Below are 13257 nucleotides of genomic sequence, written 5' to 3' on the forward strand. Positions count from 1 at the left end.
TGTTTTGTTTTATTTTGGGTTTTTTATTTGGGCTGTGCTGCGCAGCTTGCGGGATCTTAATTCCCTGACCAGGGGTTGAACCCCGGGGCCCTGGCAGTGAAAGTGCCGAGTCCTAGCCACAGGACTGCCAGGGAATTCCTGAGATGTTTTTATTTTAGCAGTCACTTTTTTTTAAACTTCCTAGAATTTGCTTTTCAGATGCTTCCTTTTTCATAACATTATGTTCTTGTTTTATAGTAAGCGTTATATTTTTCTGAATATTTTTATTAGAGATTTTAAAATATAGCTTTTATTTCCTGAATTAGCTATGGTTTGTCTGACGTACTTTTTTTCTTGCTTGTCTTGGTCTTTCTCTTTCATGTAAAAGTTTTTTCCAAATGTTTGATAATCTTGCCTGTCCATATTTGAGAATGCAACAGTAGACAAGTCAATTAGGATCTTTGTGTCCATGGGTGGGTCTTGTATGACAGTTTACTCCAACGTGACTGATTGCTTAGGAGTCATGCTAGAATGAGGAGGGCTTTTATCTCAGACAATATCCATATTGTTCTAGTTATCCCCAGATGCTTTGTTCCTTTCCTTTTTTCCCTTACAAGGTAAATACCTAGCTGCCAGACACACTTCCTGCTTCTGGTGTTGGTAGTAGTAGGGATGGAGTGGGGCTGGACTATTCACTGTAATAGACTTTCAGTTAATGCCCTGGTTTCCAGACTCCATCCTGCCTGGCTCCCCAGGCTGAGCTTCTTCTGAGCAAATCAATAGTCCCCTCAGCTCAGTCCTGTGATCCTCTTCATTAGATACCATTCTTTAATAACTTTCTGAAATCTATTGAAATTTCTCATCTGGTGATGGTCTCCTCGGAATTCTGTTCTTTATTGTGGATTTACAGCCTTTGAAGAAAAATCCCTTTACTATAATTTCAATGGGATACTGAGAGGCAGAAGACAAACATAAGCGTGTGCTTAATTCCTATCTTGAATCAAGACAGTAACTGGACTTTTGTGAATAGGGTCATTTTTCTTACTTGTAGTAGTTACCTAGCCGATTCTCTTGGATGTTCCAGGTACACAGTAATATGATGTATTCTATAATGTTAAATAATGGCTCAGCAGAGACCTTGTCTTCTTGACTTAAATGGATTTTTTTTTAAACCATTCTGTCCCTTTAATATGATCTTCACTGTTGCGCCAATCAGAGTTCTTATTCCTTTGTAGGTGACAGGATACTTTTTTTTTTTCCTTCTTATTTTTGGAAGTTCAGGGATTTCACCAGGATATCTCAGCAGTGATATTTTTTTTTTTAGGAATTTTGGGCAGGAAAGGAAGAGAAGTTTTAGGAACCTGTGCTTATAATACCTTCCTTCCCAGAAATCCCTCTACTTGTTAAACACCACTCTGGTATCTTTTTCATTTGTAGCGTGGGCAGCCTAGGGTACTGGGGTTTAGTTGGGTTGTGCCCTTTTTCTCAACTTCCTCCAAAACCCTTCCAGTTTCTAACAAAATTCAAACACTCTGGATCTTTTACTATCTCTGAGATCCTCCAATTATAACAGGAAATATGTGAGAACACCGAGCTAGAGGCCCTAGCCTTCAGTCTCCCTCAAAGCCTCTACATGATTCATTGCCACATCCTCCTCCTCCCCTCCCCCAGCACAGGCCCCCTTCTCCTCCCCCTCCCCCACTACGGACCCTGCTCCTCCTCGCCCTCCTGCTCCCTCACCATAGGCCCTAGTCTGCAGCAGGGGCCACGGCTCCTTCTTTCCTCACGCACTGTAAGGTCAACTGCCTCGTGAACACAGCAGACATAGCCATGTGTGTCTAATGATTATAAACCTGCCTAAATCATATCACCTCTTAATATCATCAGTCACCTCTGTTAGTGTCCTATCACATGAGACAAAGGGTGCTCTAAAACCACTTAAAGATTTATTCTGACTTAAAGTTCTGTTTTGTCACCTAAAACTGAGGGCGTTCATCCCCTGATATTCTGTCTTAGACTAAGGGCTACTTGGCTGGAGCCAGGACTATTCTTCAGTAATATTTTCCAGAATGAGTCCTGTAGAACTCTACTGATGTCCACAAGATCATAGTGGGGGTTTTTTTGGGGAAAAAAAAAGACAGAAAGGAATCCCAAGGTCAGATATATTCAGAATATGCTATACATTATGTCTTCCTCTTGAGAGTCATAGACTCTGTGTGTGTGTAGGGGGGAACTGTTTAACTTATTTACTTGGAGCTAGTGTTCCAGAGAAAATCATCTTGAACTATTGCTTTATAGTAATGTCTATTACAGTTTACTGACATCTCATTTTCTATCATCCCTAGAATTTCAGGTCAGCCATTCTTTTAAATGAAACATAAACCCTCTGAAAGTCAGGAATTCTCTGGATGGAGTACAACTCTGTCCCTGGGGTATAAACATTGTGTGCTCACACAGCCTTCACCTAGTGTAACAAATGGGGTATTTTCCTCGACTTCTGTTTGTATTATGTTTACTTTGAACGTTTCCTTGAAAACTCTCTACATGAAACTGTTGTTGCCTGTCAGGCTCCCTAATAAAGCTGTTTAGCTTTGTTATTTTGTCTTAACTCAGACTTAACTCAGTCATCTGCCTAGAAAGTCACTCTTGGGAATCTCACTCACTCACTCAGCTGCAAACAGCACCTGTGTTCTGGAACTCCCAAATCTACCTCCTGTCCCAATCTCTTATCTAAACTCTAGCTACCCCCGCTCCGTGGGGTGGGATAAATCAGGAGTTTGGGATACTATATATAAAATAGATAATCAACAAGGACCTACTGTATAGCACAAGGAACTATACTCAGTATTTTATAATAACCTGTATGGGAAAAGAATCTGAAAATAAAATAGGTATATATGTATGTATAACTGAATCACTTTGCTGTACACCTGAAACTAACGCATTGTAAATCAACTATACTTCAATTTAAAAAAACAAAACTCTAGTCCCAGACAACTTAGCACCTTTGGTTTTATTTTCTTCAACCCACATTAATCAAATTTTGCTTGAATTATCAGCTTTTCCTTAAGGGTAACCATGCATAATCACTATGAAACCTGCTGTGAAACTTCAGCATTCACATAGACAAACCATGAGTCGGAGAACTCATTTTGTTGCTATTAGCTTCAAATAAGTCAAAACCAAATCCTATCATATCAGGCCTGCAACAAAAGTCGCTGGGTTAAACCCCCTGCTTATCATCATACTATGAAAAAAAGAAGAGTTGACATTTAACAGTCACCCCATCCTTTTAGCTTTGAGAACAGCACTGGAGGGATTTCCTGCTGTCTAAATTCAAGCTGGGATTTCAGAGTTAGCTTATTAGCACATTGGGGAAAATGACCCATTAAGATGGTGGGAAAAACAAACCTATCTACTGTTTCTATCCACTGTTTTCTATCAATGGATAGAAAACACAGCTGGTGATGTTTTAAATGAGAATCTCTGTGGTTTCTCACATGCCTAACCTGTATTACATTCTTGCTCAAAAAAGGGCCCCTGTTCCTTCCATCTGTCTTACCAGATTTTGGGTTTGGCTGCGCTGGCTGTGGACTCCCTGGCAATAACGACTCTGCTGACCGCTGTGGGCGCCCTACTCGGCCTCAACTCCAGTCGGCCTCGATCACCGCAGGGCGCCCTACTCGGCCTCAACTCCAGTCGGCCTCAATCATCGCAAACAGTTGGCTGAGCCTCTGCTTAACGTCAGGCTCACTGGGGGCACGACAGGACTTCGTGTGCACTCTGATGTGTTCGGCGAGTTTCGACTTATAAATGAAGCCCTTGCCGCAGTCTGCACAGGCGAACGGCCTGTCGGGACTGTGGATGCGCTGGTGCCGAAGCATGTGGCCCCTTTCCCGGAAGTTTTTATTGCACTCGGGGCAGCGGAAAGGCCTCTCACCGGTGTGCAGGCCCTGGTGGCTGAGCAGCTGCGCCTTCAAGCGGAAGCTCTTGTCGCACTGGGGACACTGAAAGGGCTTCTCGCCTGTGTGCGTCCTGATGTGCTCCACGAGCTTGGACTGCTTGGCGAAGCCTTTGCCACACTCGCAGGAGAAGGGCATCCGGCCGCCGTGCAGCAGCCGGTGCGCCTTCATGTCGGCCTTCACGCGGTAGCTCTTGCCGCAGTCGGGGCACGGGAAGGGCCTCTCGCCCGTGTGCAGGCGCTGGTGGCTCCGCAGCTGCCCCTTGAGACGGAAACGGCGGCTGCAGTCGGGGCAGCCGAAGGGCCGCTCGCCGCTGTGCACGCGGAAGTGCTCGGCCAGCTTGGATGGCCGCGTGAAGCCCTTGCCGCACTCCGCGCACTGGAAGGGCCGCTCGCGGCTGTGCGTGCGCTCGTGCGCCTTCAGGATGCCCTTTAGGCGGAAGCTCTTGCCGCACTCAGGGCACCCGAAGGGCCGCTCTCCGCTGTGAACCCGCAGGTGCTCGCGCAGCTTGCACGGGTGGGCGAAGTCGCGGCCGCACTCGCCGCAGGAGAGCGGCCTCTCGCCGCCGTGCCTCCTCAGCCGGAAGCCCAGGCCACACTCCGGGCACGCAAAAGGCTGCTCCTCTGACTGCAGCCGCCGGTGGAGCCGCAGCCGCCCGTGCTGGCGGGAGGCCCGGCCGCACTCGGCGCACCGGAAGGGCCGCTCTGCGCTGTGCACGTGGGTGTGGTCTGGAAGCCCGCACTGCGGGGAGGAGCGCCGGCCGCACGGGCCGCAGGAGGCCGGCCTCTCCGCGCCGGGGCCGGGCTCCAGAGCCTCCGGGCGCTCCTCGCCAGCCGGGATCAGGCCCGGCTTTTCTCCCGAGCGCGGGAGCTCAGCCTGCTCGGAGGCGGCCCCGGCACCCTCTCTCCGGGAGCCTGGCTTCTCCGCGCCGGGAGGGCCCCGGGGGCCTCGCTCGTCGCAGCCGGGGCACTGGGAAGGCCTCGACCCCGCGCGCAGGTGGTGGGCGTACACTTCACACTCGCTGCCCAGCAGCTGGCTCTCATCAGGGTGGATTGACAGGGGTCTAAGCAAACACGACTTCCGGCGGAAGCCTCGCCCACATTCTGGACAGCGGAAGTGCCTCTGTCCCCGAGGGATGCTCAGCGGCTGTTGTGCCTCGGTTTGTTTGCGGAATTGATTCCAGGCCCTGTGTAGCAGGCCCTTCGAGTGGCTCCCCTGGTGCTGCTCTGAGAGGTTTTTCCAAAAGCCTTCCCCACAGACAGGGCAAGGGTGCTGGAGGCCCTCCCCAGAGGTTTCCTGGAAGCCTGGGGGACCGAGGGTCCTGGGACTTACGACTGTGTCTCTTTGGGTGGGTTCCCTGGAGCTGTGGACTACTGGAACTAGAGCCCGAGTATCATGTCTTTGTGGATTCAGGAGGGCGACGACTTGGTCAGGCCTGAAGGAAACATCTTCACTTTTTCCTAATAAGGGTTCAGAGGAACGCTGGCTCTGAAGAGGATCTACTTGGAAATGGCAGTGGGCTTCTCCTGGTTTCACAGCTTGCTGGCTTCCTGAAATTGAAAAGAAAACTTCAGTCAGTATCCCATCCTGTGACATGACCAAGGCTTATGTGGCCGTAGCAGTGACCTGAGGTGGCCTGGAAGCCCAGCTTCCACTGAACTAAACCGGCAGCTCCTTTCAGTGGGGTCAGTTTCATGACCAGGAGTTTGGTGCGAGTCTGCTGAAACTAAACTGAACAGACCTATCTTAGAATAATATTGAAAAGAGAACATGTAAGTCACAAATGTAGGGCCTAAGCTTTGGAATCAGACTGGGTTCGAATCCCATTTGTCCACTGTGCAAGCTTTGTCAAACTCATCTCTGGCTTCAGCTCCTTCTCCTGTAGAAATGGAAACAATACATAAGATCGTTGTGAGAACTGTATGAGTTAACGTGGGTAAAGGGCTTAGCGTGGGCCTGGCACACTGCATGTTCCCTGTAAATGTTCACCATTATTATGACCTCAGGGCCACCAGACTTGTCCCATTTGGATGCGCAGACATTCCTGGGGTCAAAAAATAATGACAGGGACTTCCCTGGCAGTCCAGTGGTTAAGACTTCACCTTCCAGTGCAAGGGGTGCAGGTTCAATCCCTGGTCAGGGAGCCTCCTCGCCAGAAAACCAAAACAAAACAGAAGCAGTATTGTAACAAATTCAGTAAAGACTTAAAAAAAGATAAAATAATGACGGAAGTGTTACTGACAGGCCCTGGCTAACACTATGATTCCATATACTCCAGGAGCTGTCCTAAGACCAGGTGTTCCTCCCTCCTCGTCTCTATTCCTACCAACCGTGTAAAAAGGTTTCTCGGAAGAATTGCTAACAGACAGTAAAATAATTTGTGAAGAAAAACTCTTTTACTCTCCTGAAAGCAGCAGCTAAAAATTAAATAAACTACTGACATTTCTTGGAATGATGCTCCCATTTGACTTTCTCTTTCCATACTTTAATACTGACCCTTAAGAATCCAAAAATCTCAGACTCTCCCATCATGACAAGAAACAAAAGAGGAGTCTCTATTCCTCCCCCCACTACTAAGAATACCTCATATCTGCTGAACTCTTACTGTGCTGCCAGGTATCATTGTGACAGTTTACATACATTAACCCATTTAATCCTATAATGTAGGTACTTTTATTATCTTCACTTTATAGGTCAGGAAACTGAAATACTATGAGGTTGAATAACTTGCCCAAGGTCACCTGGAAAAGGCAAGATCCAGACTCAGGATCCAGAACCCACAATCCTAACAACTATGCTTTACTGCCTTTCTCTAGAATATACCAGGTGTTAAGCCTCAGTCCAGTCAAACAGGAAGTCAAGGTCAGAGAATTGGAGCTAAGAAACCTGAATGGGGTGTCTTAAGGACAGGGCCCTGATTTCTTAATACTCACCCACAAACAGCTGTCCCTCAATAACTGGATCCAAATGCAAATCAGCAGAGGTGCAAATTATGTTTCCTGATTTCTGTGATTCTCCCCAGATCCTGAAGAGTTCTCTCCCCTGTTCAAGCCAGGATATTAGTTCTGGTTTGGGAAGTCCATCATCTGTACAGAAAAGTCAAACAGGGTAGTTCGGTTTCCTTGAGCACTAAATTTAAAGCACAATGAGCTGTTTTTAAATTCTCAAATTTACTCCTGGGAAAATGTATGAGAAGAGATTTTAAAAAATAGATTATAGGTTTACACAAAGAAAAGCAGAACTGCGTGTTAGATGACTCTGTGTTTGATTTTGTCTTGGTCCCAATATATCTAGCAATGCTGCATTTTGTCACAGGTTTCTTAAAACTCACCAGTATTGTGCTTTGAGAATTGTGGGACAACCCCTGAGACAACCGGAGATATTTTGGGAATAGGGGGTATATGAAAATAAGAACTGGAGCTTCAGCTAAAATATTCTGAGAAGTACTTCCAGTGACAGTGCTAATCGCAACCTAAAATACAGTTGAGTTCTGCTAGAATAGAAGGGGGTTGCAATGAATGAAATGAACGAATTAAAATATTACAAGATACCCATTTCCCTGTAAAAACTGTTTACGCTGTGTATTTTCAAGTAAAACTTTCTTTCAGTAATATATATATTTAAAAGAACCAAAAGTATGCTTCATGGATTGCTAAAGGGAGATTAGTAGATGGTCCAAATCAGAGAAAGAGGATAAGCTGGGCAAGGCTGAGGGATTTTAGGGATAAAATGTCAGAGTGACATATACATTAGCCCTCTGAAATCTGACTTCAACCCCAAAAGAATTCCAAGGCTGCTCTCATGAAAAAAGGAATCACTGTATTTTATTTAAATCCATACACCTAAAACAAATATCATATAATATCGCTTATATGTGGAATCTAGAAAAAAGGTACAGATGAACTTACTTGCAAAGCAGAAATAGAGACACAGTTGTAGAGAACAAACATGTGGATACCAAGGGGGGAAGGGGAGGTGAGATGAACTGGGAGATTTGGATTGACATATATACACTACTATATATAAAATAGATAACTAATGAGAACCTACTGTATAACACAGGGAACTCTACTCAGTGTTCTGTGGTGACCTAAATGGGAAGGAAATCTAAAAAAGAGGGGATATATGTATACGTATAACTGATTCACTTTGCTGTACAGCAGAAACTAACACAACATTGCAAAGCAACTATACTCCAATAAAAATTAATTAAAAAAATAAATCCATACACCTATTCTCAGTCTTCATCTGGGTTGAACTCTCAGCATCTTTTAAAATAAAACAATTTTTCAAAAAAAAATTAAGAAAGCAAGTCCATTTACAAGAACATCAAAAAGAGTAAAATACTTACGAAAAAATTTAATAAAAGAAACATAAGACTTACACAATACAAATCATAAAATGTTGTTCAAAGTAATTTTAAAAGTCCTAAAAAAAAAAGTACTAAATAAATGAAATGATATCCCATGTTCATGAATTGGAAGACAGTACTGTTAAGATGACCATATTCCCCAAACCCCATCTGCCTTTTTTTTTTTTTTTTGCAGAAATTGACAAACTGATCCTAAAGCAATGGTAATTAAAACAGTGTGGTACTGGCATAAGACTAGACATATATAGATCCATGAAACAGACTTGAGAATCCAGAAATAAACTCTGACATTTACTGTTAATTGGTTTTCCAAAACGGTGCCAAGATAATTCAATGGGGGAAAGAATAGTCTTTTCAACAAATGGTGTAGGGACAACTGGATATCCATATGCAAAAGAGGCTGGATCCCTATATCACACAGTGTGAAAAAATTAACTCAAAACGGATCAGAGAAGGAAAAAAAAGGATCAAAGACCTAAATATACGCACTAAAACTATAAAACTCTTAGAAGAAAACATAGGAGTGGATCTTTGTGACACTGAATTAGGCAATGGCTTCTTAGATATGACACCAAAAGCTCAAGCAACAAAAGAAAAAATAAATGGGAATTCATCAAAACTTAAAACTTTTGTGCTTCAAAGGACTCCGTCAAAAAGGGAACAGGGGGCTTCGCTGGTGGCGCAGTGGTTGAGAGTCCACCTGCAGATGCAGGGGACATGGGTTCGTGCCCTGGTCCAGGAGGATCCCACATGCCGCGGAGCGGCTGGGCCCATGAGCCGTGGCCACTGAACCTGCGCGTTCGGAGCCTGTGCTCCGCAACGGGAGAGGCCACAGCAGTGAGAGACCCATGTACCACCAAAAAAAAAAAAAAAAAAAAAAGGGAACAGGTAACCCAAGAAACGGAGAAAATATCTGCAAATCATATATCTGATAAGGGTTCAGTATTCAGAACAAATAGAGAACACTTATAACCCAACAACAAAAGACAAATAGCCCACTATAAAAATGGGCAAAGTATTTGAATAGACATTTCTTCAAAGAAGATACACAAATGAAAAGATGCTCAACATGATTAACCATTAAGGAAATGCAAACCAAACCCACATTGATACACCACTTCACATCCATTTGATCTTTTGTTGTTTCTTCATTGCTGCGCGTGGGCTTTCTCTAGTTGTGTCGAGCAGGGACTACTCTTCACTGTGGTGTGTGGGCTTCTCATTGCAGTGGCTTCTCTTGTTGTGGAGCACGGGCTCTAGGAGCATGGGCTTCAGTAGTTGTGGCACGTGGGCTCAGTAGTTGTGGCTCGTGGGCTCTAGAGCGCAGGCTCAGTAGTTGTGAAGCACAGGCTTAGTTGCTCCACGACATATGGGATCTTCCCAGACCAGGGATCAAACCCATGGCCCCTGCACTGGCAGGCGGAATCTTAACCACTGCGCCACCATAGAAGTCCACATCCATTTGATCTTGATGCTTGGAACATTCTTTTTGGGTGGCACAGGGTTCATGTCACAAGATTATTTTTCTTTTCTCTATTGATTCAATTACTTTAATTGGTTCTTCACTAACAATGAAAATAATGTAATATCTTGTATTAATGTTTCAGAAACACTGTATAGAAACTGGAAATCTTAATTATGTCAGACGCTGGCAAGAGAAGTGGAGGGAATATAGGAGAACTAATTACCTTCGTAGACTGAAAGATAAAGAGATATAATGTAAAGTTCATGAAACATGATCTAGAAGTTTATTATTTAAATTATAAAGGTGGCCAACAGAGGCATTAAAAAACTATCAGGGGCTTCCCTGGCAGTCCAGTGGTTAAGACTCCACACTGCCAATGCAGGAGGCATGGGTTTGATCCCTGGTTGGGGAACTGGGATCTCACAAGTCACGCAGTGTGGCCAAAAGATAAAACAACAAATATACGTGTGTGTGTGTGTGTGTGTGTGTGTGTGTGTATGGAACAAATTGGAAAGAAATATTTGTAACATAGATAATAAAATTTTTTTTTAAAGTTAAAAAAATTTTTAAAAAACTATCAAAATTTCGGAAGAAGGGGGAAAAAGGAGATAGAAGAGGGATAGTATAAGTACGTGAAACCCTCATTTTTCACAGTAAGGAGTTAAACTCAATAACCAAGAAATACAGGTGTAAGCACGATAGACTGTAGTAAACTGCAGTAAAAGCTAAAACAGAAATGATTAACATGGTTGCTTTTGGGGAATTAACTGAGTGAGGGGTGAGGCAAAAGACTTATCATTCATTTTGATGCTTCTCCAAACAGACTGATTTTTTAAAAACCATATTTAATAGTAAAATACAAAGACTAAGTAAGCAAAAAGACTAAAAAGAACACCATTACCGTAACCATGCAGAAACAACTGCGGGTAAACACCTATGTATAGCCTTCCAAAATCTCATTGCAGGGGAAAATAACATTAGCTTTTTTGAGGTATATGGACACCACTGTAAAAGTTGACAGGTAGGAACATCCTAGGTTAAAGATATACAGGGTACTTTATGGATATAGGCAAGGTATGTATCCATGTTGAAAAATCATGGCAACCTGGAAGTATATCGTGATTAAAAGCCTGACATATATTTAGTCATCTCTGACCACCTTACATTACATGCTGTCACAAATATTCTCATGTAGCAACATCTACCCTTGAGTAAGGATTAGCAATGCTTACAGATATTAACAAAAGACTCTGCATAAAAATGCCTTTCTGAGTTAATTTCTGAGAAATCTGGCTACCTGACAAACAGGAGTATGGAGTGACTGAAACCCCTAACAGGACCCAGTTCCATGCCTCAGCCACAGTTAAACGCTTCTTACCTAGAGAAACAAGAATCTCATAATTGGTTCTCATTACTTGCTTGTAAAGCTCCTTCTGCCATGGCTCTAGATCCCGCCATTCTTGCTCGGAGAAATAAACGGCCACATCCTCAAAAGTCAGAGGTAACTGAAATTATAGGCATAATACACATGCAGTCATAATGGCTTCAAAACTCCAGTTCCTTTTCATCAATTTAAGAGTTTCGCAGTGGACAGTGTTTTTGTCCGTTAGGCAGCTTCTTCCTTGGGAACTGCTCCTTCCCTGACTCCCATCATGTGGTTCTGTTGGTGACCATGACCACCCCCTTCCACTTGTTTCTCTATGCCTGTTCCAACTACATAGGCATATGTATAGCATGGACCTCTTTCATTTTTCTTCTTCTTCTTTTTTTAAACAAAAATGGGAACAAATCACTGTGTAACTTCTTTCACTTAACATGTCATCTTTCCAGGTCAATTTACATAGGCAAAATCGGTTTTTTGTTAATTGCATTATATTCCATGGGTACACATACTCCACTGATGACACATATATTGTTTCCATTTCCTTTATAAATTACCAACAATACTCTGATATGCTTCCTTATATATTAGTGGTTTTACTTCTGCAGGAAAAGGCTAAATAAAAAGGAGGACTACTAAATCAAAGGATAGAAACATCTTCAGTTTACGAGATACCACTAGATTGCCTTCCAAAAAGAATCCAGCACTTTTACCCTTGCTAATAAGAAGAGACATTTCTTTACACCTTTGCCAGCACAGGATGTTCTGAAACCTTATTTGTTTGTTTGTTTATTGGCCAACATGATAGGTAAAATATTCTATTTTATTGTTTTATTTATTTATTTATTTTTAGGCTTCTCTGTGAGCCATGCGGGATCTTAGTTCCCCCACCAGGGATTGAACCTGTGCCCCCTGCATTGGGAACGCGGAGTCTTAATCACTGGACCACCAGGGAAGTCCCCTGTACTTCATTATTTTAATTTGTATTCATTTGTGAGGCTTAGCAACATTTTCATATTTGGCGGGGAGGGGGGGTTCCACTTATCTTTGTGCATGCCTGTTCACATCCTTTGCTCAACGTTTTAGTGGGCTCCTATAATTTGAATTAACTTTCTTACATTAGGATTAATAATCCTTTGACTAGTTAACAAACATTTTCTTCTAGTTTATCATTTGTATTTTGACTTTCTCTTCTGCCAAAGAGAAAATTTTGACCCTTTTATTTAGTTAAAACCTGAGTCTTTTCCATATTGTTTCCAGCTTTTACTTTCATTTTTTGTATTTGTCACAATCAAAAAATTACACAAATATTCTACTGAATTTTTTTCACAATTAGATTTGCAGCTTAATTCTACAGATGATATTGGTATCTTTATTTATGTACATATGGACAGCCAATCACAGAACACTAATAAATGCACCACTCTTTCTCCTTAGACTGAAATCCTGACCTTCACCTTTGCATATATTAGATTTTCACATGTATGTGAATCTATATATTGTTATAGTATCTATACATATCTGATTACAGTACCTATGCAATGTTATAAGTGCCCCCCCACACCCATTCTTTGTCAAGCTACTGCTGTTAATTTCTGAAACATTCATTCTTCCTTACAAATTCTAAAATAATTTTGTCCAGTTTAAAAAAAAAGTACATTGGGATTCAATTTTAATTAAATTTATATGTGTATTTAGGAAAGATTGAGCTCACCTAGGAACATGTTCTACCACTCATTTGATCTTGCTTCCTATCCTTTAATAAACTTAATGATTTTCTTCATAAATGTTCTGAATCTTTTTTATGAACTTTATTTCTGGTATTGTGTAGTTTTCCCAACAATTATAAATGGGACCACCTCTGCCACTTCAAATCATTACTACTAGTATTTTTAAAAAACTGATTTTTGTAAACTTATTTTATATCCGATTAATATACCATATTTGTTTATCAATTCTAATAGTATTAAGGTTTTGGTGGAACCAATCATAGTTCTCAGATAATTTCCCCATCTCTTTTCAAAGTACGTGCACTGCTTTTATCTCATACTGTTGTACTTACTAGAACCTCTTTTGTGGCTTCAGGGTTTAGTACCTT

General features: G+C 42.5%; 1 protein-coding gene across 4 annotated transcripts in view; it reads right to left on the reverse strand.

Annotated features, from left to right (window-relative positions):
* ZNF786 (zinc finger protein 786) overlaps positions 1–13257 on the reverse strand; it is a 32107-nt gene that overhangs the window by 4265 nt on the left and 14585 nt on the right. For 2 of the 4 annotated variants that reach the window (XM_079932028.1, XM_079932026.1), the window contains exons 2-4: positions 11157–11283; positions 6875–7027; positions 1716–5491 (exon numbers count right to left, since the gene is read on the reverse strand). In XM_079932028.1, the coding sequence (XP_079788154.1) occupies positions 3669–5491; positions 6875–7027; positions 11157–11190 (2010 nt within the window). In that variant the 5' untranslated portion in view covers positions 11191–11283 and the 3' untranslated portion in view covers positions 1716–3668. Of the gene's footprint in view, positions 1–1715; positions 5492–6874; positions 7028–11156; positions 11284–13257 lie in introns of those variants that run through there. The other 2 variants (XR_013829854.1, XM_079932027.1) reach the window with 2 other exon arrangements.

The sequence above is a fragment of the Stenella coeruleoalba genome (assembly GCF_951394435.1).
Source record: "Stenella coeruleoalba genome assembly, chromosome: 9".
NCBI classification, from domain to species: Eukaryota; Metazoa; Chordata; class Mammalia; order Artiodactyla; family Delphinidae; genus Stenella; species Stenella coeruleoalba.